The 27171-nt window shown below is 38.9% G+C and overlaps 1 protein-coding gene across 1 annotated transcript in view; it reads right to left on the bottom strand.

Annotated features, from left to right (window-relative positions):
• The window catches only part of ACSS2 (acyl-CoA synthetase short chain family member 2), a 71489-nt gene that overhangs the window by 40431 nt on the left and 3887 nt on the right, over nt 1-27171 (bottom strand). Inside the window, exon 2 of the mRNA XM_075563731.1 lies at nt 23438-23633. Within this exon, the coding sequence (XP_075419846.1) occupies nt 23438-23633 (196 nt within the window). The remainder of the gene's footprint in view (nt 1-23437; nt 23634-27171) is intronic.

Consider the following 27171-nt stretch of genomic DNA (forward strand, 5'->3'; position numbering starts at 1 on the left):
AGATGAGGCCTTCTGCTCCTATAAGGATGTACAGCCTCGGAAACCCACTGGGGCAGTTTCTCCTATTCTATAGCATCACAATGAGTAGGAATTGACTCGATGGCAGTGTGTTTTGAGTGAAGACCACTTTCTAACAGATTGTCACAGAAAAATTTGTATGGAAACTGTTGAATGGGAATCTATTTTACTGTGTAAACTTTATTATTGTGAAAACACAATAAAATATAGTTAGATGTCTAGAGGAAGTGGGTTGCCAAGGCCACACAGATGGCTAAGGGTAAATCTGTTTCTGATCAGGTTTGTGACCTCCAACTAGTTTTGGTTCCACTATACAGATTTGAAGTGACTCATATGAACTTGGAGAAGGCCTCTCCAGGAGCAGTACAGTAGCAGAGGGTGATACTCCCACCCAATTTGAGCCTTAGCTTCTGGCCAAGACCACATCTGTCAGGTCCTCCTCAATATCCTGACAATTTCCTAAAAGGACCAAGACCTTGGACAAGGATGTTCTCATTAGTTCACCTTCATAATCCTTGGTAGCACTTAAGTGTCATAGGAACACTTGTATGTCTATTTGCTGAGACAAGCCCCTCCCTGTCCTCAGAAATAAGGAAAAGCTCACGTCTCTAACATTTACTTTGTTTTTTAATCATTTTATTGGGGGCTCATATAATTCTTATCACAATCAATCCATCCATTGTGTCAGCACATATGCACATCTGCTGCCATCATCATTCTCAAAACATTTGCCTTCTGAGCCCTTAATATCGGCTGTTCATTTTCTCCCTTCCCCCTTCCTCATGAACCCTTCATAATTCATAAATTATTATTTTGTCATACTGTCCGACATCTCCCCCCGCCCTCTTCTCTGCTGTCCATCCCCCAGGGAGGAGGCTATACATAGATGGTTGTAATTGGTTCCCCCTTTCCACCCCACATACCTTCCACTCTCCAGGCATCACCACTCTCACCACTAGTCCTGAAGGAGTCATCTGTCCTGGATTCCCTGTGTTTCCAGTTGTTATCTGTACCAATATACCTCCTCTGGTCTGGCCAGATTTGTAAGGTAGAATTGAGATCATGATAGTGGAGGGACTAACATTTACTTTTTAAATGAAATTCTTGCTCACATTTTTGCTCCACTATATTGTGGACTCCATGAAGACAAGAATCAGATTTCTCTTTCTGATTGCTATATCTTGAACAAATAGTACAGAGCCCTGGTAGTGCAGTGGTTATGCATGGGCTGCTAATCAATTTAATTGTCTGCCGTTCAAAACCACCAGCTGCTCCTCAAGAGACAAAGCTTCTATTCCTGCAAAAAGCTACAGTCTCAGAAACACACAAGGGCCGTTCTACCCTGTCCTATGAGTGACAATAAGTCAGAATCATCTGATGCATATCAATAAATATATGAAAAGGTAATTTTTATTTATGGAGCATAGCTATCCACACAAATAAAATTAGGTTTCTATCAGTTTGTCTGTATCGTGTTAAACCCTACTAGGATGCCACGTTTAAGATTCTCTGACGTCACTTCCTAAAACTCAACAAGATTTAGCATAACTCATAAAGAATGTCTGTCTTGAGCATTATGCTCTTCTAAGATCTACCTATATGGGATCAGACTGACAACAGCAGTTCAGAAGATTAGCTGGGAAGCTTAGGAAGTAGTAAGCTTGTTTAACGGGGAGGGACACACTGGAAATAGAATGAGAGTGACTGGAAGACTACAATCGATATCACTGAATTTTAAGGTAGAAACTTTTTAAATTGGTGTCTGTTCAGCTGCGCAAATTCTCAACAAGAACAAAAATAAGATACATTCTACATGTACAACATGTCTTCTGTAATATACCGATCCCCTAATAAGGGAAGTCAAATCCCTTATCAAGAAAAAAAAAAGACCCTCTAACCTAAAATAAGTGACTGTTTAGGGGAGTACCTTCAAGAGGAACTAAACCTGAAGCTCAACAAGAGAACTGCTTGTCTGCTCATTTGGATAGATTTCCATACACTGAAATATCATAGTCAAAACGAAACAAAGACTAGTTTCAAAAGCAGTGAGCCTCTGATCATTAGTCAGAATTATGGAGCAGTAGGCTCAAGAGCTGTCTTTTGTATGGGCAACTCTATGTAACCCACTCAGATGAATAGCTTACTTATTTGATCCTCCCAGCTAGTAAACTATAAATAAGGTGATATTTCATTAAATGTTCTTTCTAACTCTAGATTTATTATTTCTCTTGTCTAAGAGCAAGAAAGAAGTTGGATCCAGGAAAGCTACTGGGACAAATAGAAGGATTCAGTAGGGTGCAGGACCCAAGATCAACATAAGAAAATGAGGTGGAGAATGATACGGGCAATGAATGTACACATATGCTTTACACAATTGGTATATGTATGGATTTTGATAAGAGTTGTGTGAGCCCCTAATAAAATGATTAAAAACATTTTTAAACATTTAATCTGAAAAAAAAGAAAATGAGGTGGATTCCTCTAAAAAGGAAATCAGGAAAACAATACATTTACAGTAGCCCTCCAAAAGATAAAATTCTTAGGAAGAAATCTTACTAGCCACTTTAAACTTATACAGCTGGCCCTGAACAACATAGATTTGAAGTATGCGGGCCCACATATAGGCAGATTTCTTTTCCTATTGGTACTACAGTGAGCTTTTCATCTCAAGAGAATGATTAGCATCACACAGCATTTTAAGTGGATACTCAAAACACATGAGTCCCTGCAATAGCTACAGGAAAAGAAACCCATACTAACGTTGGCTTGCATAGTTAAAATCAGTGTTGTTCAAGGGTCAATTTGAACTAAAAAGACTACAAAACACTGTTGCAAAATACCAAAAGATTGGGAACCAGTAGAGAGGTCTGAGGGGCCAGCCCCAAACCCAACTACATGCACAGCCCCTCTTCCCCACAGAAGAATTTACTTCAGAGGACAGTACTGAAGCTACAGCTCAGGCAGAGAAGGACATGTCTGATCAGAGAACACAGGAGCCAATGAACAGGGAGGAAGAGTGGAGCACATCCTAGTCCATCAAGCCCTGAGGACAATATCCCTGCTCAGAGCAGCCAATGCAGAGAGGACCAGAGGGTCGGCCTCACTATGAGACACAACATCCCTCACTGACCCATAGCGCTATGGGGGATAACACTGGAGACACAGTGTGGGAATTGTGCCCGATCTGACCCAACCACACTAAAGCAAAACACTAAGGGCGTGCAACAGAACAGCAAGGGGAGCAGAGCAACAAAGTCCCCAGGGAATACCAAAATTAGACTTTTGGGCCAGGGCATGGCACCCTGTCAGACTCAACTGGAAAACACTCCTAAAGGTCAACAAACAGACCTTGAATTATTTATAGGCTTTTCTTTTTGTTGTTTTATTTTCTTCTGTTGCTTTGTTTTACTCTGTCTTGTTTTTGTGCATGTTATTCTCACTGCAGGTCTATATAATAAGACAGGCACGATAAACAATTTGGAGGAGAGATGGGAGAGGGGGAAGTGGAGGGAAAGGAAGTGGGTGTTGACAAACCCAAGGACAAGGGAACAACAACTGATCCAAAAATCGATGGAGAGGAGGGTGTAGGAGGCCTGGTAGGGCTTGATCAAGGGCAATGTAACCGAGAGGAATTACTGAAACCCAAATGAAGGCTGAACAAGATAGTGGGACAAGAGGAAAGTAAAAGGAAATAGAGGAAAGAGCTAGGAGGCAAAGGGCATTTATAGAGGTCTAAATAAAGGTTTGCACATATGTAATATATTTATATAGGATGATGGGGAAATAGATCTATGTGCATATATTTATAGGTTTAGTAGAAAGCCTATCTGTAGGCAATTAGACATCCCCTTACAGAAGGGTCTTGGGGAGGAGGAGCCAGTCAGGGTGTAGTATAGCACTGATGAAACATACAACTTTCCTCTAATTCTTATGCTTCCCCCCGACCCACTATCATGACTCCAATTCTACCTTACAAATCTGGCTAGACCAGAGGATGTACACTGGTACAGAGAATAACTGGAAACACAGGGACTCCAGGACAGATTAACCCCTCAGGACCAATATAGAGACTAGCCCGATCAGGAGGGTAAGGGAAAGGTCGGGGGAGAAAGGGGAATTGATCACAATGATCTACATATAACCCCCTCCTTGGGGGACAGATAACAGAAAAGTGGGTGAAAGGAGACATCAGTCAGTGTAAGACATGAAAAAAATAATAATAATTTCTAAATTATCAATGGTGAGGGAAGGAGGGGAAAAATGAGGAGCTGATACCAAGCGCTCTAGTAGAAAGAAAATGTTTTGAAAATGATGATGGCAACAAATGTACAAATGTGTTTGACAAAATGGATGGATGTCTGGATTGTAATAAGAGTTGTACGAGTCCCCAAAAAAATGATTAAAAAAAAAAAGAGATACCAAAAGATCTACATGAATGGAAAACCATAGCATGTTCATGGATAGAAAGATTTAACATTGTGAAAGTCAATACTACCTAAAATAATCTATAGCTAGACATAATCTTGATCCAAATTCCAACAACATTTTCTAACAAGATGATTAATAATTACCAATTTTATATGGAAAGGAAAGAGGCCCCAGATAAGTAAAATATTATTGAAGAAAACCAACAAAGTAGGAGGCAGGCCTCACACTTCTCAGAGCCTACTAGACAGTCATGGGAGTCAAAACAGTCTGGTTCTGTTACAAGGACACACCAATGGAACAGAAGTATGAGCCCAAGAATTATAATCCATCTATTGATTATTTGACTAAAATCACCCACCCCAACAACTGACCTTTGACAAAGGATCAAAGTCCATTAATAAAAGAGACAGTTTCCTTAATGAATAGTGCTGACAAACCTGGATATCCATTTGCAGAAAAATATAACCACATTCATACTATATACCATATATAAAATAAACCCAATATGGATCAAAGATTTTTTGTAAGATCTTAATATATAATCTGAAACCATAAATTTATTGAAGAAATAAACACAGGGGTCCTGATTTATGGTATTAATACACTCAACAATTTAAAAATGCACAAAAAACAGAATATATACTAGATAAATGGGATATCCTAAAAAGCAAATGCTTATGTTCACCAAAAGAGTAAAAAGAGAATCTACAGGCAGGGAAACAAATTTTGGCAATGACATATCTAAACATTTCAATATCTCGACAACACAGACAAAACATGCAATGTAAAAATAAGCAAAGGACATGGACAGCACTGTACCAGAGAAGACAATCAGGCGGTTAGCACGTGAAAAGATGCCCACAATCATTAACCATTAGAGAAATGCAAATCAAAGCTACTATGATTAGCATCTCACCTTGGCATAAATGGCACTGATTAAAAATAAAACAGAGAACAAATGCTGACAAGGCTGTGGGGAGACTGAACTCACATACTACTAGTGGGGCTACAAAATGTTATAACCACTATGGAAAACAGTCTGGTGCTTCCTTACAGAGATAGAAATAAAAATAATATATGAGCTAGCAATCCGATGCCTAGGTATATATCCTACAGAAACAAAGAGTACCACACAAATAGCTGTAAGTATTCCCATGTTCACTGAAGCAATAGCAAAGAGATGAAGACAACCTAAATAAATATCCATCGAAGGATAAATGGACCAGCAAACTGTGGTAGAAACACACAGTGGAACACTATACAATAAATAATGATATATTTTCTAAACTTTTATGATCCCAGGTGCTACTCACCAGACTGGATGTAGAACATTAAGAGCTGTGATGCCAATTGACCACCAAGCCTATGGTCCTTAGCCTACAAATCTAGAAGTTCAATCCCGATGTCTGTTACTGTGCCTGATAAATGTTCTATTATATACATGAGTGTATGCACTGGACACCATCTAATTCTGCTAGTCTAAAGTTAGAGGAGGCTGTCGTTCATGCGGGTCATTAGTATTTTGGACTAATTGTTTCCTTGAGTCTTCAATTTTCTTCATTCTTCTTTGTTACAGGCAGGAGAAGCAACTATTGTCTGGCTTTCAATATTGCCCACTCTGACCAGGACCACACTAGAAGGCCTAGGTTAGAATGGGCTAAAAAAAAAACAAAAACAAAAAAAAAACGACTAGACTTACTTGTCTGGAAGAAACTAGAGGAACTCCACCTCGACTATCACTGTAAGACAACCTTCCTTTTGAAATTAATTTAAAGACAGCCCTGAAGTCTACCTTTCTGCTCATTAATAAATGAGTCAGCAGAAGAAACACTAAAACCCAAAAAGAATCTATTCTTTAGAGCAATCAACAATTCAAGACCAAAAGGGCAGCATTTGCCTAAAACCAAAGATGAGAAAACAGGAAAGGGCAGGAAAATCAGACAACTAGAAACAAGAACCACGGAGGGACTGACACAGTGTGGAGACTGCAGCCAATGTCGTGGAACAATTTGTGTATGAATTAATGATTGAAAAACTTATTTGCTGAGTAAAGTTTCACCTAAAGTACACTAGCATGTTCAAATCAACAAATATCATTGATAAAAAATTCGCAGACATCTCTTTGCAATATTCACATTAAACATTTTTTAAAGTTTAAAAAAATACAAATCAGAAAGTAAGAACAGGGGAAATGCTTCACACAAAAAGGTGGCATTTCAGGTGGTTTTTAAAGAATGAGCAGGATTTAAATTGTCCCAGAACAGGAACAGACCAATTCAGGGAACTAAAACAATGTAGTTTAGAAACTATTTTGGGAAAAAAGTGAACCTGAATTCCAATGTAATTTATAGAGACCCATTTGTTAAGTCGACAGGACAAAGACAAAGCAGAACTGAATCATATAGATGGAGACAGATGCCATATGCAGCAGTTCTCAACCTGTGGGTCGCAACCCCTTTGGGAGTCGAACTACCTTTTCACAGAGCTCCCCTGATTCATAACAGTAGCAAAATTACAGTTAGGAAGTAGTAATGAAAATAATTTAATGGTTGGGGGGGGGGTGCACCACAACATGAAGAACTGTATTAAATGGTCGCGGTATTAGGAAAGTTGAGAACCACTGCCATAATAGTACCCAAGGATTCAGTCACTACTTAAATAGGATATGGAACACAAGGGAATCTGTCACAAAATCATGATTGATAGCAGATGAGTTCACAGTACTGCAGATTAGGAAATATTAAAAGATTGGTTCATGGTCTTCTAACCACCTTGGTCTGGGTATGACCCTTGATCAACTGCCTCTAGTAGCCCAATTTCCATTAAAGACAAACCAAGGTAAGCTCATAAGGGCTAGACTGCCCCTCCTAGGTCAGGACTGACCTGGGGGTCACAGCAAACACATTGCTTGAGGGTAAGTTTTTTATGTTGTCAGTCAATGGTCAGAAAGAATGAAAAGGAGGCCAAGTCTCCATGGAAACTTAAAATCTATTTAGAGCACTGTGTTAGTCTGGGTACTTTAGAGAAACAGATCCACAGAAACTCATGTATAAGAGAGAGTTTTATATAAAGGTTAACTGTGCATCAAGAAAACATCTCAACCCAGTGCTGCCCAAGCCCACAAGTCCAACATTAACCCATATGTCCAACACCAATCCACAAAGTCCTCCTCCATCTCACAAAACACACATTATGATGCCAACTGCAAGTGGAAAGCCTAATCATTGAGTGTGTAAGCATCTCAGCCTGGCAGGGGTCTCCAAACGGCTGCTCCAGCACCCAGGGCTGCAGCGGGGTAGGTCCATGCGGTGGCTTCTCCTTGGGGATGTCAATCTTGCCAGCTGAAGCAGGGAACTGCTAAGGCAGCTGCACCCTGGTCTGACTATCACAAAGCAAGACCGGAGAACTAGAAAGGCAAGGCTCACCGAGCCATTTATCCCTCCACCCTTCAATTAACCCTACATGTGTTTATCGGCCAGGTTGGCACAATAAATTAACTATCTCAAGCACCCACATAGCCTTCCACAAACCTAGTGTTCAGAATTTAAACTTGAACACAAGATAGGCCTATAGACCAATGACAATCCTAGGCGAAGTTTTCATCTATCAATGGCATTTTTCATAAAATTAAATTTTGTCAAGATAAAAGACTGTATTTTGTGCTGTTTACCCTATTCATAAGCAATTACGGTAAATGTTTTTTAATTTTGCAAAGTAAGGGTATTTTTAAACTACCTAAATCAGCTTATGTATTATCACAATTAAAAATAAAGTTGTGAATTTGATGGTAGTCCCTGTTATACATGAAATAGCAAATAATTCAGTTTTGACTATAAGCCGTTGGCTTTTGAAATTGTTGGTTTTTGAAATTGAAAATCCCATGAAGACCAAGAGAATATTCCAGATTAAGTGAAACTAAAAAGACTTTGCAATTACATGTCAGGTGTAACTCTAAACTGGAATCTTTTGCTACAAGGCTCTTAAATTAAAGGTCCCTCCCACCTCCACATGTTTTAAGCTGTAAAATTCCAAGTCATGGAAGGGTAGAATAAGCTGCTTTGGTCGGGAGTAGCCACCTGGAAATTAGTGCCAATTGACTGCTTGCCTTTCTTTTTTAAGTTTACAATATTGAATTAGAGAAACCTAACCCACCTAACATTAACAACAAACCACCTAACACCAATCTTAGGAAACACTGATCAGAGGAGGAAAAGAGAAAACTCAGTAATGGAAACTCAAAGAAGATGCAGAGAAAAAGAATGAACAAGTCAGATGTAGTCAGTCATGGAACACTTTCTAGAAGTGGTGACTTTGGGCCACACCTGAGGAAAGGACCGAAACATTCATGGGATAAAGGGCAATCTGGATGGGATAGAAAAGTCCTGTGTGACAGCCACTCCGAAGCCCTCTGCTTCACTATGTCCTCCTGTATTCAGGCTATATGTTTATTATCACACTGGGCTTCAGTGAGCATTTTGCTCGCCTTTATTGCCTGGCTTTGTAATTATGGTTGGAGTTGGTGGTGAACTAACTTGCCTTTGTTATTTTCTTTTGGAAGTTAAAAGATTAAGATAGCATTTGTTGAAATTTGTATTAGTCTGGATACTTTAGAGAAACAAATCCACAGAAACTCATGTATAAGAGAGAGTTTCATATAAAGGTTAAATGAACATCAAGAAAACATCCCAACCCAGTGCTGCCCAAGCCCACAAGTCCAACATTAACCCATATGTCCAACACCAATCCACAAAGTCCTCCTCCATCTCACAAAACACACATTATGATGCCAACTACAAGTGGAAAGCCTAATCATTGAGTGTGTAAGCATCTCAGCCTGGCAGGGGTCTCCAAACGGCTGCTCCAGCACCCAGGGCTGCAGCGGGGTAGGTCCATGCGGTGGCTTCTCCTTGGGGATGTCAATCTTGCCAGCTGAAGCAGGGAACTGCTAAGGCAGCTGCACCCTGGTCCGACCATCAGAAAGCAAGAGATCTGAGAACTAGAAAGGCGAGGCTCACCGAGCCATTTATCCCTCCACCCTTCAATTAACCCTACATGTGTTTATCGGCCAGGTTGGCACAATAAACTAACTACCTCAAAATTATATAAGGGAATTAAATAGATCCATAATAAAATAAGTGAAGAGTGGGCTAAGATTTAAGAATTTTATGATTTGAGTATAATTTGCTGTAGTTTCTTTAGCAGTAAGAATGCAAACAAATGATTCGTTTGTAATTTTAGGCCAGAAGAATGTTTGTTGACGAATAACTAGAGTGAAGTTTATTCTTTTTAGTCCCAGAGAGAAAAGCAAGAAAAATCGCTCCATTGTGAAATCACTGCCCAAAACATGCCAACTACTGATCACTAGGACAAAATAACGTAATATTAACTAATACCTTATAATTTAGTTACAAGATTATTAATGTTCCTTTTCCAGACCCCCTCTTTTTCTAATGCATAAAAAAGTCCCCTCCTTTCAGTTTTTGGAGAAACAATTCTTTGATGGACTGTACCCACTCTATGTCCTTGAATATCACATACAATAAATCTCTCGCTCTCTCCCCGAGCACTTGTCTAAGAATTGGCTTACTCAAGGCAGGCAGCTCCATAAACCAAGTTGTGAAAACAGTGTGTTGATACCACCTTAGTAATAAATAAGTCTTTTCAGTATGTTTCCTCACCTGCCAGCTCATCTAATTTTTGTGGCAATCTTTTGAGACTGACAGAAAAGAGTTGTTATTCCTATTTGAAGGGTCAGGAAAACTGAGACTCAAACAGATCTCATAACTTGCGGAAGGTCACAAAGCAATGGTTAGAACTTCTGTCATGCAGATTTTCAAGCTAGGTCTCTTTTTTTTTTTAAGCTAGGCCTTTAAAAACAAAACCATTTTAATATGTGCATTATCAAAGGAGTAGTCTTTTAAAAAATCTGCTTTAACACACCTTTACTTGAAATTCAATGGTTCCTAGTTATCCTTAGGTTAAAAACAAAACCCACCAGGATCTATGAACTACTTTTGTGACCTGAGGCCTAAATCTCTACTTATCTCTGACGTGAAAACTCTTCCTTTTGACCCTACTGTCCTCCAGTCACACTGCCCCCCTTTTACTTCTCTTTCCTTATCCTTTTTCTTATACACCCAGGGCTCTTTCCTGCCACAGGGCCTTGGAACTTTCAAGTCCCTCTGCCTAGAATGCTTTTCTTCTGGACATTACTCAGATAGCTGCTTCTCAATCTTCAGATCTCAGCTGACTCATAAATTCCTCAGTATGCCCTCCTTGGTCTTTCTAATAAGGTTAAATGCCCCAGTAATAGTCTCCCATACAGGAAGAGGGAACTGGTCGCAATGATTGGCACATAACCACATAACACCCCTCCACCCCTTCCAGGGGGATGAATAAAAGAAACTATGGGGGAAGGGAGACAGCAGTCGGTATAAGATATGAAAATAATAATGATTTATAATTTATCAAGTGGTCACAAAGGTCGAGGGCAGGCAGGGAAAAAAGAGGAGCAGATACCAAGGGCTTAATAGAAAGTAAGTAAATATTTAGAAAATAATGATGGCAACATATGTACAAATATGCTTGATACAATTGATGTATGGATTGTTATAAGAGCTGTAAGAGCCCCAATAAAATGATCTTTTAATAAAATAAATGAATTTTTTAAAAGTTTCCATATTCCCCAATAAGAATCTTACTCCCCAGTAAGAGTCTCCCTCTTCTTCCTAGCACTTGTCACAAATGCAATTTTACTCTATGTATGTGAAACTCAAGTTCCTGCTCTTTCTCCTTCCAGGATCTTTTTTACTTTAACAAAAATGGAAATTTAAGGATCCCTGGTGCTGTAGTGGGCTACACACTGAACTGTCTGCTCCCATAAAGATTTAAAGTCTAGGAAACCCAAAAGAGGCACTTTGCTGCTGTCCTATAGGGTCACTGTGAGTTAGAAGCAACTCAATGGCAGTGAGTTTTTGGTTTGAGGATGGAAAGCCAATTTTCCAGTTGCTCATACCAAAGACCCTAGAGACATTCTTGACTCCATCTGACCACTTTTCACTACCTCTGCGACTAAAACTCCATGATCATAGATTGTCTCAACTATGCCTTTTAATGTCTTTGGCCTTAAAAATTGTCATCAACATTGACAACTCATAGCCACTGAGTCCTTCCAACTCATATCAACCCCTTGGGGTAGGGTAAAACTGCCCCCTGTGTGCTTCCAAGACTTAACTCTTTTTTTTTATGGGAGTAGAAAGCCTCGTCTGTCTCCAGTGGAGGGGCTAGTGTTTTCAAACAGCTGCCCAAAGCCTTTTAAATACAAGCTACACAGATGGTAAATTGTCTAAGAAGCAGAGATTGTGTAAATAAAACCACAGTACGTATCTATAACAAAGGTTTTAGATATCTGCTTTTCTGGAACAAGTTCTAATCACTATGTGCCACTGACCAAGTTACTTCCTCATTGAGCTTCAAGTTCCTCAAATGTCAAGTTCCCTGGTTGAAGAAATAAGGGAACAAATACCCAAATTCAGCAAAGGTGAGATAGTTCATTTTGAAAGAAATCAGAAAAAAATTAGGTACTATGGAAAACTGTAAGCTTAGTGGTAGACTGTGGTTGTCAACAGGTCTAAACCAACTTTAGACATGTAAAGTCAGATAAAAAATGATAATAAGGATCTTCTGTAAGGCCAACCACAGGAAGCCTGGTGGTGTAGTGGTAGTGGATTACTCGTTGGGCTGTTAACTGCAAGGTCGTCAATTTGAAACTACCAGTTGCTCTAGAAGAAAAAGATGAGACTTTCTACTCTCCTAAAGACTTACAGAAACCCACAGAGCACTTGCATTATGTCCTATAGGGTTTCTACACTCAGAATTGAATCAATGGCAGTGAGTTTTTGAGTGAGTAAGGCCAACCATACCTGTAATACTTTTAATAAGAGATATTTACAAGCTAGATTATGTATAGAGGAGACTGATTGTAAAGGATGAAGGTATTGTTCAGGAAACCATATCATATAAGTAATTTGAAGGTGTGAACTCTATATTATTTCATCCATACAAATTGAACACAGGAGGAAAAGCAGATGGATTCTGGGGTCCCACTTAACTCTAGCCCCAATTCACAGTTACTTCTGATAACAGGGTCCTGCTCCATACTCATCTTCATGAAATATTAACTGAAGATAAGGGTGCTACAGCAAAGTATGGTAAAGAAAGCAGATGGTATCCAGCTATCAATTGGAATAGTGTCTGGGGTTTAAAAGACTTAGATTCAAACAAGCAGCCATAAATCCACATGGAAGAAGCCCACCAGATTGTGTGATCCAAAGATGACAAAGGAAAAAGTATCAGAGCTTAAACTGGGAACACCCAATTTGTAGAAGGCTGTGGAGAACAGTGGGAGCCCAAAATCCATCTGCAGAGTATCTAGTCAGATTAAGCCCCTGACAGATCCCCTCTAGTCACTGTCAAGGATCTCGAACAGCCTCAGAACGATTTAACCATGGAAATATATATGTGAGTACTATATCAAGAAGACCATGCAAAAAAGAAAGAAAGAAAGAAATCAAAAATCAATGATTACCATAGATGAAGGGGAAAGAGCTCTTGTGTAGGGGGCACTGAATTTATGTCAATGATGGTAGAATAATTTGGAAAAAGATATCAATAATGGTTGTACAACATGAGGAGTATAATAAATGACATTGAATTATACAAGTTAAAGTTGTGAAGTTGGAGAATGTTCTGTAGTGTATATTTTTGCCACAATTAGAAAAAAATAATTACATGAATAACAACGACTATAAGGAAGAAAAAAATGTTAAAGAATTGAATATGGTGACAATTGTACAACTCTTTTGATATAATTGAATTATTGGATTGTATGACATGTTGATGAAGTGCTAATAAAACTGTAAAAAAAATTGAACACAGGCCTAGATCAGAGATTTTCCAAGTGAGCTCTACAGATCCCAAGAAGGACTACAGTTACAGAATTCTGCTATTTCCTGCCTTAGGTATTAAAAAAATATTGTTTCTCAAGCAATAAGTCCTTTATACATGTTATTCCAATTATTCCTAACAACAATCTACATATTAGAAATGATTATTATTCCCATTGTACAAGTTAAAAGAAACAGGTTTAAAGAGGTAAAATAACTTGGCCAATTAGTGTTAGAGTAGGAGTTGGAATCCAAGCAGAATCCAGAACCTACTTTTGTATATGTATGTGTTTATATGTACATATGTGTATAAAAAATAAATGTGTGTACATATGTGCGTTTCTATAAATGTGCTCTGGGGATGCTGTTGGGTAAGCATTGGGGAAAGATGAGGCTACATGCTCCCGTAAAGATTTACAGCCTTGGAGCACTAATGAGTTGTAACCAACAGTAAGTATATGTACATACACACACACAGAACAATACATTTATTAGTCATATCTCCCCTAAGTCTAAAACAGTCTAGTGACTTGGACAACACACTTAATTGTCTTCTCTCAACGCTTTATGAAGGGGTCCCTGATGGTGTCAAGGGTCATGAAGCTCAGGAAAGAGTAAGAGAAGCAGATTCACCTTAAACATGAAATCCCCCAGACTTTTTCTGCCATCTGCCCACTTAATTCAAGCAGGAAACAGGCATTTCCCCACATACCTCCCATCACCCTCAAGTGTCTGTGCTCTTATTAGTGGCGGTATAAAGTCCAGGAGGGGAAGTAGACACTTTCCTCAGACCCTTCACCACAGACTTCTAACATCTTCCCTTTCTCTTACCATCTCAACACAAGCTTCGTCATCCTACTGAGTCACCATATAATCACCACAGGTTGTAACAGACTTCTAAAGACTACTTCCTCTTCGAAAATAATCATTGAATTCTGGAAGATCAGAGTCAGGGACTTGCAGAGTGTCCACACAAACAAAGGGAATGCCCAAAGAAGACAAAGGAATGGTCTCAGGCCATATTCTTTCCCAATAGTGTGTTTTTCCCTATTGAGTACATTTTAATCAGTAGATCTTAGGAAAGATCTGTTAGGAAACCAGTGAAATCAGGGACAAGAAAAGCATCCCACTCCTATCACTGAAGTGAACTCCTGGGCCTGGTCATTGTTCATTAACAGAGTCCCAGAGCATGAACGCTAAGACAAGAGTCTAGGGCTGTGGTTTTCTATGTCATCTTGACAATCTTCCCCTTGTCAGAGTATGTGCTTATCTCACTCTGCAAACCATCCCCCCCTTCTCCAATAAACACACTCACAAACAACCTACAGGAATCTGGGAGATTCCACAGATTCCACATGACACACTGGAATCCACAGCCAGAAAGAAGCTTTCTGATGGCAGAGATTCTATCCTAAGGCCGTCCCTAAAGTCACCTGCTTCTCAGCAGCTCCAATGCCTAAAGAAGGGCTAAAATATAGTGAGAGTTTATGGAGAGAGAGCAGTGATTTTAGCAGAAGATGAGGTGGCACAGAGACAATGAGAGCCATAGGAAAGCCAAAGCAAACAATGGAAATAATGAATTAAATAAAAATTCTCAGACTTTGGAGATTGGGGACCTCTCCTGGAATAGTCTAGAAATTGAGTAGCTAAAAACAAACCACCACAATATTTAGCCACTGGCCACCTTTTCCATCCTCACCTCAGGAACCAATAAATTAACCTCCCAAATCCCAGTCTCCCTTTAACTGATTAAACACCTCTCCCTCAGTAATATTCATCACTGACTCTTTCTCCCTAAGTGACAATCCCAATACTTTTGTCACTGATCACTTTCTCACACACGTACATATAAATCCCCATTAATCCTACTATCAGCCACAACTAAACAGACAGTGGAAAAGAAGTCAGAACCAATGTCTTTCAAATTTAGCCCTTGGACCACATAAACACTGACGAGGCCAAGTGCTATAAAGACTCCCTCGTTGCCATCGAGTCGATTTCAAGTGATAGTGACCCTGCAGGGAAGACCAGAACCTCCCCTGTGGGTTCTGGAGAACGTAACTCTTTACGGGAGTAGAAGCTTCGCCTTCCTCTCTCGGAGCAGCTGGTGGTTTTGAAGTGTTGACCTTGCAGTTAGCAGCCAAAAGCATAACCAGTATGTCACCAAGGATCCTTTATGTTATGAAGATAATCTTTAAACCTTAAATCAAAAACATTCCCTAAAGTCTCCTTAAAATCAAACACTAGCTTAGCTTAACTAGTAAGCAATGTCTGTCTTAAGATTTTACAAACACACACACACACAAAAGATTTTATACAATGTTAGGTCTGTTAACTGAGATGTCCCATGAAACCATGACCCTAAACCTCCAATCTCAGGTTTTTGGTTTACACAAGTAACTTCAGCAGCTACTATTTGTATTCTTTTGGTTTTCTTGTTATTTCTTGTAAATATATCTATCACTCAACATTGCCAATTTAACTTTCTACAAGTGTATAACTTATTGGTAGCAATTATAATAATTGGCTATGCAACTCTACCTTATCAATGCCATATTTCCGTCACCATTAGCAACTTCCCTTTCTCTCTCCTAGAAATCACTAATAAACTTTGTTCTTTATACATTTGTATTTTCTTCTCTTTTTATATAAGCGAGGTCATACAATATCTAGATTAATCGTAGATGTTATCCTCTCATTCCTCCATGTAAAACTTTTCATTAAAAACAACAACACGTCACTCTCCCGACACAATGACTGGAGCCAAAGTGGGTGAACAAGTAAATGTGGTGAAGAAAGCTGATGGTGCCCGGCTATCAAAAGAGATAGTGACTGGGGTCTTAAAGGCTTGAAGATAAACAAGCGGCCATCTAGCTCAGAAGCAACAAAGTCCACATGGAAGAAGCACACCGGCCTGTGTGATCGAGTGGTCCCAAAGGGATCAGTTACCAGGCATCAAAGAACAAAAAATCATATCATTGACTGCACACCTCCATGATAGGATCGCTGAAGACAAATGGGTGCATAAGCAAATGTGGTGAAGAAAGCTGATGGTGCCCGGCTATCAAAAGAGATAGTGTCTGGGGTCTTAAAGGCTTGAAGGTGAACAAGCGGCCATCTAGCTCAGAAGCAAATAAGCCTACATGGAAGAAGCACACCGGCCAGTGCGATCACGAGGTGCCCAAGGGACCAGGTATAAGGCATCATGCAAAAAAAAAAAAGATATGTGTGTATGTATGTGTATATATGTGTATATGTATATATGTATGTGTATATATGTATATATATATCATATCAAATGAAGGGGGAAGTGCAGAGTGGAGACCCAAGGCCCAAGTGTCGGCCAATGGAGATTCCCTCATAGAGGCGTTTAGGAGAGGAGATGGGTTAATTAGGGTGTGAGGTAGTATCGATGAAGAACACAGCTTTCCCCCAGATCCTGGATGCTTCCTCCCCCCAACTACCATGATCCAAATTCTACCTTGCAGGGCTGGATAGGACAGAGGCTGTACACTGGTACATATGAGGGTTGGAGGTACAGGGAATCCAGGGTGGATGATACCTTCAGGACCAAGGGTGTGAGGGACGATGCTGGGAGAGTTGAGGGTGAGTGGGTTGGAAAGGGGGAACTGATTACAAGGATCCACATGTGACCTCTTCCCTGGGAGAGGGACAGCAGAGAAGGGGGGAAGGGAGACTCCGGATAGGGCAAGATATGACAAAATAACGATGTATAAATTACCAAGGGCATATGAGGGAGGGGGGAATGGGGAGGGAGGGGGGAAAAAAAAGAGGACCTGATGCAAGGGGCTTAAGTGGAGAGCAAATGCCTTGAGAATGATTGGGGCAGGGAATGTATAGATGTGCTTTATACAATTGATGTATGTATATGTATGGATTGTGGTAAGAGTTGTATGAGTCCCTAATAAAATGTAAAAGAAGAAAAGAGAAAAAAAATGATTAGGGCAAAGACTGTACAGATGTGCTTTATACAATTGATGTATGTATATGTATGAACTGTGAAAAGAATTGTATCAGCCCCAATAAATTGTTAAAATAAATAAATAAATAAATAAACTGCAAAAATAAATAAATAAAAATAAAACCCAAAAAAAACAACAACACGAGCCAGACAGGGTATGACGAAGCAACGATGAAAACTACAACTTTCCTCAGTTCCTAAATGCTTCCTCCCCCCCCCACTCCACCCCCTACTATCATGATCCCAATTCTACCTTGCAAGTCTGGCTAGACCAGAGGATGTACACTGGTACAGATAGGAACTGGAAACACAGGGAATCCAGGGAGGATGATCCCTTCAGGACCAGTGGTGTGAGTGGCGATACTCGGAACGTAGAGGGAGGGGGAACCGATTACAAGGATCTACATGTGACCTCCTCCCTGGGGGACGGACAACAGAAAAGGGAGTGAAGGGAGATATCAGACAGGGCAAGATACGACAAAATAATAATTTATAAATTATGAAGGGTTCATGAGGGAGGGGGAAGCAGGAAGGGAGGGGAAAAATGAGGACCTGATGCCAGGGGCTTAAGTGCAGAGCAAATGTTTTGAGAATGATGAGGGCAATGAATGAACAAATGTGCTTTACACAATTGATGCATGTATGGGTTGTGATTGGAGTTGTATAAGTCCCTAATAAAACAATTAAAAAAAAAACAACCTTCCTGCTACTATACCAGGGCTCCCTTAAGAAAATCCTTTTAGAGGTCTCCAAAAATGGTCAAGAGCTGCCAAACCTGACTTTATCCACTGTTGCAGACAACCTCATCTCCCTCTCTCACTCAAATCCAAATCCATATCCAATCCAAATCATCAAATTCCACGGGCTCTACTCTAAGTGGCACAAATGATTGAATGTTAGATTATACTAATGAAAAGGTGGGCAATTTTTGCTCACCCAGCGGTGCCTTGAGAGAAATACCTGGCAGTCTGCTTCCTGAAGGTCATACTTTATAAGTGCAGTTTGACTCTGTATACATATAGTGAGTACCATGTGGGAATTGACTCAACAGCAACTAGTTTGGTTTTTCAAACTTTCATTCAAAATAGATCCACATACCAACCATGTCTAACCACATCCCCAGCTTCCTCTCATTGTCATCTCTCCCTTGGATGTCTATAACAGCCTTCTAAATGGTCTCCGCACTTCTACTCTTGCCTTTTATAGTCTATGCTCACTACAGAAGTCAGATTAATTGTAAATATAAGTTGACTCATGTCACTCCTATGCTCAGAATTGTCCAATGGCTCCTCATTTAATACAGTTCCTCATGTTGTGGTGACCCCAAACCATAAAATTATTTTCACTGCTACTTCATAACTGTCATTTTGCTATTGTTATGAATCAGGAGAGTCCTGTGAAAGGGTCATTCAGCCCCTAAAGGGGTCATAGCCTACAGGTTGAGAACCGCTGTTCTGGAATATCTCGTGTCCTCTGGACCTCATTTCCTACTACTATTCCCTCTCTTTAGGTCACAATGCTCCAGCTACACTAACATCTTAGCTAGTATACCTGCTTTCCCACATCAGGGCCTTTGTACTTGGCTTTTCCTTATACCTGGAACATTTCCCTCTTTTTCCCTCCCAATTATCCACATGCCATCATTTCTTTCAGATCTCTGTTCAAACGGTACCTTTATTGGAGAGGCCTGCCCTGATCAACACCTATTCTGCATTGTCATTCCCTTTTCCTATTTGCACTTTTCTCTCACACTTATTGAGGTTCAAACCCACCATCCAATCCACAGGAAAAAGGTGGATCTTCCTTTGCCAGTGACGTTTACAGTCTAAGAAAAGTTAAAAGTTTATGAGTTAGAACAGACTTGATTGGCAGTAAGTTTTGTTTATCTATATGTATGTATGTGTATATATGTATACATGTATGTGTGTGTGTATTTATACACTGGGTAAGCATTGGTCTTCTAACCACAAAGTCAGCAGTTAATACTCAGCATCAGTCTGGACAAAAGACGTCTTTTACAGTCTTAGAAACCCTAGGGTGTAGTACTACTCTGTCCTCTGGGATTGTTGTGCATCTGAATTGACTCAATGGCAGTGGGTATCTTATATATATATTAGTTTGTTTATTGTCTCTCTCCTCAAACCAGAATATAACCATCATGAAGGCAGAGACTTTATTTAATTTCAAACTTTGTTTGTTCAGAATAGTGCCTAACACCTGGTAAAACTACCTTAGGTGCCTAAATTGCTTCCTACACAAACTCTACTTCAAATAGGCTTAGTCTTCTTACTATCCAATATAATAGTAATAATGATAGCTAATATTTACTGAGTGATCTCATTATGTCAAGAATTAGATATAATGGTGTGTCACACTAGTCAACCCTATTCAGTCACAACTCTAAGAAAAAAACAATTCTACTCCAATTTTGAGTTAAGAAAGCTCAGGCTCAAGGGGTTAAGTAATTTACTTAAGATCATACAGTTAGCTAGTGGCCAAATATGACTCAAATTAAGTTAGTGTGACAAAAAAGATCATTCTAATTTTTGTCATACTACCTCCCTATAATGGTTTCTCCTTTCCTGAAATATTTTTGTAAGTGGCTCTTTACAATTTGGTTTATAATTGCTTTCAGACTATTTTATATAATCTTATTTGATACTCCCAAATAGAATGTAAATTCTTAGACACCATGGCTTGAGCCATTTAAACACAATAGTATATTTTGCCTGAATTTTTAATAAATGTTATTAATGCAACTACTTTGTTAACTTTTTCTTTTCATCGGTCCCAGCCAAGTGTTGGGCTCCTGGAATAATTGAAGGAACATCTTATGGTGAAAAGAACAGTTGACAGGGAATGAAGCTCTCTGGAATCTCTGGCTCCAAAAAGGCCTATGATCACTTTGCCTCTCTGGCCCTTACTTTACTCAGCTGTAAAGAGAGTTGGCCTAGATGAACTCTAACAGTCACTTCAAGTTCTAAAAATACTACTACTCCATGAACCTTTACAATGTGTCATGCCAAAAGTAAAAGGCCAAGTTCTTCCTTAATATGGTTCTATTTTGGCTACTCAAAGTACTTTCCAAAGGGCACTATTTCCTTTGAGGATTATTTCAGCATATGCAAAAGACATGTCCCAGAACAAGACAAGGCATGAGCTACAAAGGTGGTTTGCCAATGTCATCACAGCTAGCTAGCTAAATGACATGGTTTATGCAGGAGGGGGGAGGGATCACTAGAACGGATAGAGATGACATATATACAAATCTTTTTAAAAGTGACTTGACAATGGAAGTGTATGTGAATTTAAAAAAATCATTTTATTGGGGGCTCATACAACTTTTATCACAATGCATACATTCATCCATTGTGTCAAGCACATTTGTACATTTGTTGCCCTCATCATTCTCAAAACATTTGCTTTCTACTTGAACACTTGGTATCAGCTCCTCATTTTTCCCCTCACTTCCTGCTTCCCCCTCCATCATGAACCCTTGATAATTTATAAATTGTTATTTTGAATATGTGAATTTTATATCAGGAAAACTACTAAGAAAAAAAGAAAGAAACCAAAGTTGACCAATAGCTACCATGTTGGTCAAGGAGGAAAGCGTTTTTGTTTAGGAGGCATTGAGCTTATGTTAATAGTGGTAGAATAACTTGAAAAAGGCTACCAATAACGATTGCATAACATAGTATAATCAATGGCACTGAAATATATATGTAGAAGGTGTTAAAATAAAATAAATTACATAGTTAAATAGAGAAAAAGAGCACTCTGTGGTTCTATAAGAAATATACTAACTGGAGGAATCACTAAAATGATGTCATTTGCAAAAATTCAAGCAGGAAAGAATGGGACTTCAAGAAGGAGGACTTAAGGGGAGAAAAGGAGGCTCAATAGAATAAATCATATGAAAGTTTAGAAGGTATTGAGTATATGATAAAGGCAGGTATTTCAATTTAAAAAAGCAGTCAATTATTAATTCCAGGAAAAACAAAAATCTGTATATCAAAGACAATACCATCATAATATACTTCTCTTCTTTTAAGAACACTGATTTTTTGAAGTAACTGAAAAGCAAAGCTATAAATATATTAAAAACATAGGAAGCTGAAGGGTGTAAGAGAAATAAATTATGAACTATCATAATAGGAAGTCAATGCTTTCTTTTAAAAAGATAAGGAAATAATAGTGGAAACATTATTTTAAAATATGGGGTAATATCTGACAAATTTGCACTTTATTTTCTTGTAACACAGGATCCCGGATAGTGCAGTGGGTTAAATACTAGGCTACTCAATGCAAAAAAAAAAAAGCATTAGGCTACTAACTAAATAGTGGTTGAAACCCACCAGCCACTTTTTGGGACAAAGATGGATGGAGGTAGTTTGTATCCAAAAAGATTTATAACTTCAGAAAACCCGAGGAGCAGTTCCAATCTGTCCTTTGAGTTCCTGAATTGGAATTGACTCAGTGGTAATGGGTTTTGGAGTTTCTTGTAATGTATTTGTAGCTTGCTTTTTGCCTTAGAAAAGAACTATTAATGGCCCATATGGTACTTGTCTCCCACCCCTCCACCATGTATCCGTAATTTGCAGAGGGCTAAGTACTTAGTATCTTCAAACATTCTTATGAGCAAGTGACCCATTAAAGCAGAATGTCTTACTATGGAGTTACAGAGTTTTGCACTGGAAATAAATTGAGAGATTATCTACTACCATGTTTCCTACATAGGTGCTCCATAACCTGTTCTTCTTGTGGTGTTTGGGACTCAAACCAACTTGGGAAATCCCATGTTAAACAAAATTAATCAAGTGTCTTTACTGGGCTTCTGGAGCCTTTTCTATGTTAGCATGCATTGGGAATGAACCGCACAAAGGTAATTTATTATGTAGTATGTCCCATACTCATTTTCTTCCATAAATTGTGAAACTCCTGCTAATATCCCTACAATGAATGTTTCTGGGATCATTCTTGGGATAACAATGATTTAGTTTGCCTCCTTCATTTTACACACTACATAACCCTATGTTTCTATTCTTCATCTATAAAATGAAACTAAGAATACCGATTCTGCAGGACTGTTGGGAGGCTAAGGTAAACAGAGTGGTAGTATAGCGTAATATTAAGAATACAGTTCTTGGGTTTAGAAACTCACCCATGTTTCTCGCTATCTCTACAACAGAGGATAAGTCACTTAACTGCCCATAATTTCAGTTTTCCTATACAAGGGGGCTTCAAAAAGTTCTACTATCAAGCCCCCCAATAAAATAATTTTTTTAAAAGGGGATAGCTTAGACATCAGATTATCAATCAGACATATGTAAATATTCTGGCTTCCTTTATATAAGGTTATAAAATAATGATTTTAAGAATTACTTATAAAAAGGATTTTTCCTCACAGAATACTTTAAATTTATCAATATTTTAAAAAGAAAAATTTCTTGAAGTTACAGATATTTTGGTGTTACAAATATTCAATTATTTAAAACCATGATATGTGGCTCAATCCTAAACTAATAAAACTTAATAAAAAGTTTATCATTCTATTCGATTTTCTTTCTTTCCTTTTTAATTCAATTTTCTATAAACTTTTTGGAAACCCATTATGTAAAACAAAGAAAACAAAATGATTGTTGTAATCATCGAACATTGGTACATAGCTCAATAAACGGTACTGATGATGGTGGTAATGAGAAAATCAAAACCCATTTTCCTCCCTCCAACCCCCTCAGAAAAATAACAAGAAGCAAATGCCCTTTCATTTCCCTTCTCTACTCCTTTCACTCCAACCACAAGCCAAGAACGCTGGGCTAGAAGGATACTCGATCCTGAATGTCAGCCCTGTCATGTACTAGGTATGCGACTTTAGGGAAGTCATTTAACTTTCTTAAAGTGTCTTTCCTCACCTGAGACATTAAGCTAGTGATACTTTGTTTACTCTACTTGATTACTTTAAATATAAAATGAGTTAATAGATTTTAAAATATTTGTGAACTATAGAAATATGAGGGGTGCCTGGTTTTATCTGTCAGAGACCATAAAATGATGTTTTTACCAGTAAAAAGCAATTTTATCTCCAAGTTTTTTCTCATGGACATTTCGGTCCAGTATGTTGTAGCAGATGTTGGTAGTTGCTCCTTTCATCCATTCAATGAAGATTTTCCCTTTAGTCACATCAAAGTTGTACTGAAGGAATGGACCAGGGCATGGAGTCTTCCAATAAAATTCCTTGGCAATGCTTCCCCAAAACTCTGCAAGAAAGAGAAGCCCAGATATCACTAAGATTTGCAGACACAATGATCCTCAGATGACTACCTAGTCTACAAATAAGAGGAACCCACAAATCCTCTGCTTCAACTCTAGGGTCCATCCTCTGGGTCACTCTATCTGACTCATCTTCTCACACACCATTCATCTAACCCAGCTTCTCCCCTCGTAAGCTGAATCTTGGCTCAAATTCCTTTCTTCAAAACTGCCAAGCCATCTGCTATGGATTGAACTGTGTCTCCTAAAAATATGTATTATGAATCCTAAGCTCTATGTCTGTGATTATAATCCAATTGGGAATGGTCTAAAGAGACGGAATTAGTGTAGGGTATGATATAAAATCGATTCAAACCATTGAATTGTATGGTATGTGATTGTATATCAGTAAAACTTTTTTTTTTAAATGCTCACACATCGTGACTTGCCTTCTCTTGTTGCTGATAACTCTGTAACAAACATCATGTGTCCAAAAGAAAATAATGAATAGTTTTGGTTAACTGGAAAAAGAAAGAGGGAGAGAGATTACACAGTAGGAGAGAAGCAGAGATGGAGGGCAGTAGATGCCTTACCATATGAAGATCACCCAGAAGCAGAAGCTCAGAAGAGACACGGACCTTTCCTCCAGAGCCAACCCAGAAAGAAAGCCTTCCCCTAGAGCCAGCACCCTGAATTCAAACTTAAAGCCTCTTAGACTGTGAGAAAATAGATTTCTGTTTGTTAAAGCCATCCATTTATGGTGGTTCTGTTACAGCAGGACTAGATAACTAAAGCACCATCTTCTTACCATGTATTCAGACCCGACATGTGGTGACTAGCATCCTGCCTAGTACGTGCAAGGCAAAGCTGGTGGAAGCTGCCACTTGTGTAAGGCGGCAGTCTGTCAGAGGCGGAAAACTCAAACACTTTCCACAAGAGAGGACAACAGAAAAGTGCAAGACTGCATGCTATTAAAGGCAGAAAACTGACAAGCTCTGGAAAAACTAGGTGGTTCCACTAGAGTTTCAGTCTAGTAGCCAACCAGTTGTTAAGAGTAGTGAAAGGAATGAATCTTTATTCACAGAGCCTTTCATAATCACCTCTTTCTGCTCTTAATTTGTTCCTTTTCAGCAGTTATTTATTAAATCTCCTTCTTCTACTACTTGCCCAAGTGTTACTTGCTATGTACCAGATGTTACACCAAATAGTATATGTATTATCTCATTTAGTATTCACCACAACCTTAGGATAGGAATTGTTTTCACCCTCTCTGTATTGATTTGGAAAAGGATCAAAGAGGTTAAAAAACATGTCCAAGAGCCCACAGGTATAAGTCAAGATTTGAAATTCCCTGAAGAAGGCCATTTCGCTAAAATCTGAAAGTTGAACAGGAGTTTTTCTCCACTCCCCTACCAGAAAAGTAACTGCCTTGGGATGGAAGAAAATGTAGGATATATGTTAAGAGGAACTCCTTTGAAGCTGAAGCCCTGAGGCTGAGTGCAAATTCAGGAATTGATACATAAACTGGACAGATCACGTAGTCCTGGTGGGCATAAGGAGTTGGTATTTATCCTCAGAGTAATGAGAAACCATTGAAGGAGTCTAAGAAGAAGAATGATATGATCAGATTTATATTTTTTAAAGATATGCCTGGCTACTCAAGAGAATATGCACTCAACAGATGAAAACAACAACTTCAGAGAATTCAGGATATTCTCAAAACGGCCGGCCCTCTGTATCTGCAGGTTCTACGCCACAGAGGCAACCAACCACATATAAAAATATCCAAGAATAATTCAAAACATAACAATTATGTAGTCAAAGTACTTACGCTGCATTAAGCATTATAAGTAACCTAAAGGTGTCAGAATTTAATTGATGGCACTTAAAACAAGAGATGATTTAAACTACAGATGAGAGAATATATGTAAGCGATGCACAGTTTTATATAAGGAAAGGTGCCCTATGACACAATGGTTCCAGTGCTGGGCTGCTAACCAAAAGATCAGTGGTTTGAACCGCTGCAAGAGAGAGATGTCATAATCTGTTTCCATCAGGATGTATAGCCTTGGAAAGGCGATGGGCCAGTCTGAATCAACTGGAAAGTAATGGGTTGAATTTGATTTTATACAAGGGACCTTGGGTTTCAGTATACCTCAGATGTTCTAGAACCAACCCCTCACAGATGAGAGATAAATGTGCTGGATCAGGAGCCAGAGGGGTGACAGACACCTAGAACCGTAACAATAGACGGAATCTTAAAGATCGCTGCTCCTATTTTATAGCAAATACAGGCAAAATGATCTGCTTAAAGTCACATAAAGCTTACTACCATCAAGTTGGTTCCAACTCACAGCAACCCTATAGGCCTGGGTAGACCTGCTCATGTGGGTTTCTGAGACTAACTCTTTACAGAAGCAGAAATTCTCATCTTTCTTCCACAGAGTGCTGGTAGTTTCTAACTACTAGCCATGTGGTTGGCAGACCAACTTGTAACCCAGTTGTAGTGGTTAGGAGTTGGGCTGCTAGTAGCAAGGTCAGCAGTTTGAACACTACCAGCTGCTCTTTGGGAAATGTTCCCTTAAAGATTTACAGCTTTGGAAACTCAAAGGGGCAATTCTAGTCTGTCCTATAGGGTCACTGAGTCAGAATTAACCTGAAGGCAGTGAGTGAGTTACAAAAATACATGAAAGATTTTTAATGTATCAGACAGAATATAATTGAAAGTTAAATCACATAATCTTGAAATCAATTAAACAAATCCAAATTAAATCAGCCGCAAAGTATCACTAAAAACTAATAAAATTAGAAAAACTAGAAAATTATTAAAACGAATTTCCCAGTAGCCCTGGGGAACCAGATATTCTTATACAATACTGGCATTGTAAGAAATCAGTACAATCTTTCTGGACAGCTGGGTAATGCCTGACAAGAGCTATAAAACATTCTAATCCTGGGAGGGTGGAGGGAGGCTGGGGTGGAAATAGGGAACTGATTACAAGGATCTACATATAACCTCCTCCCTGAGAAATGGACAACAGAAAAGTGGGTGAAGGGAGACGTCGGACAATGTAAGATATAATAATAATTTATAAATTATCAGGGGTTCATGAGGGAGGAGGAGCGGGAAGGGAGGGGGAAAATGAGGAGCTGATACCAAGGGCTCAAGTAGAAAGCAAATGTTTTGAGAATGATGTAATATTCTCAATGTGCTTTACACAATGGATGTATGGATGTATGGATTGTGATAAGAGTAGTACAAGCCCCCAATAAAATGATAAAGAAAAAACCTTTTTATCTACTACCTCAACTTTGAGAAATACACTCCAAGAAAATAATCCCAAAAGAAAAAAGTGATTATAGAGATGTTTTAGTAGTACTATTTATAGTAGTGAACCTGAACACAGCCTAAAACACTACAATATGAAAACTTGTAGTACAATAGAATTCTACATAGCCATTAAGGAAGAAGCAAATGGGAATTGGCCCTAGTGAATCCCATTCATGAACTAGAGAGTAAAATAATCTCATTTAATCTTTATTACA

The sequence above is a fragment of the Tenrec ecaudatus genome, chromosome 12 (genome assembly GCF_050624435.1).
Source record: "Tenrec ecaudatus isolate mTenEca1 chromosome 12, mTenEca1.hap1, whole genome shotgun sequence".
NCBI classification, from domain to species: Eukaryota; Metazoa; Chordata; class Mammalia; order Afrosoricida; family Tenrecidae; genus Tenrec; species Tenrec ecaudatus.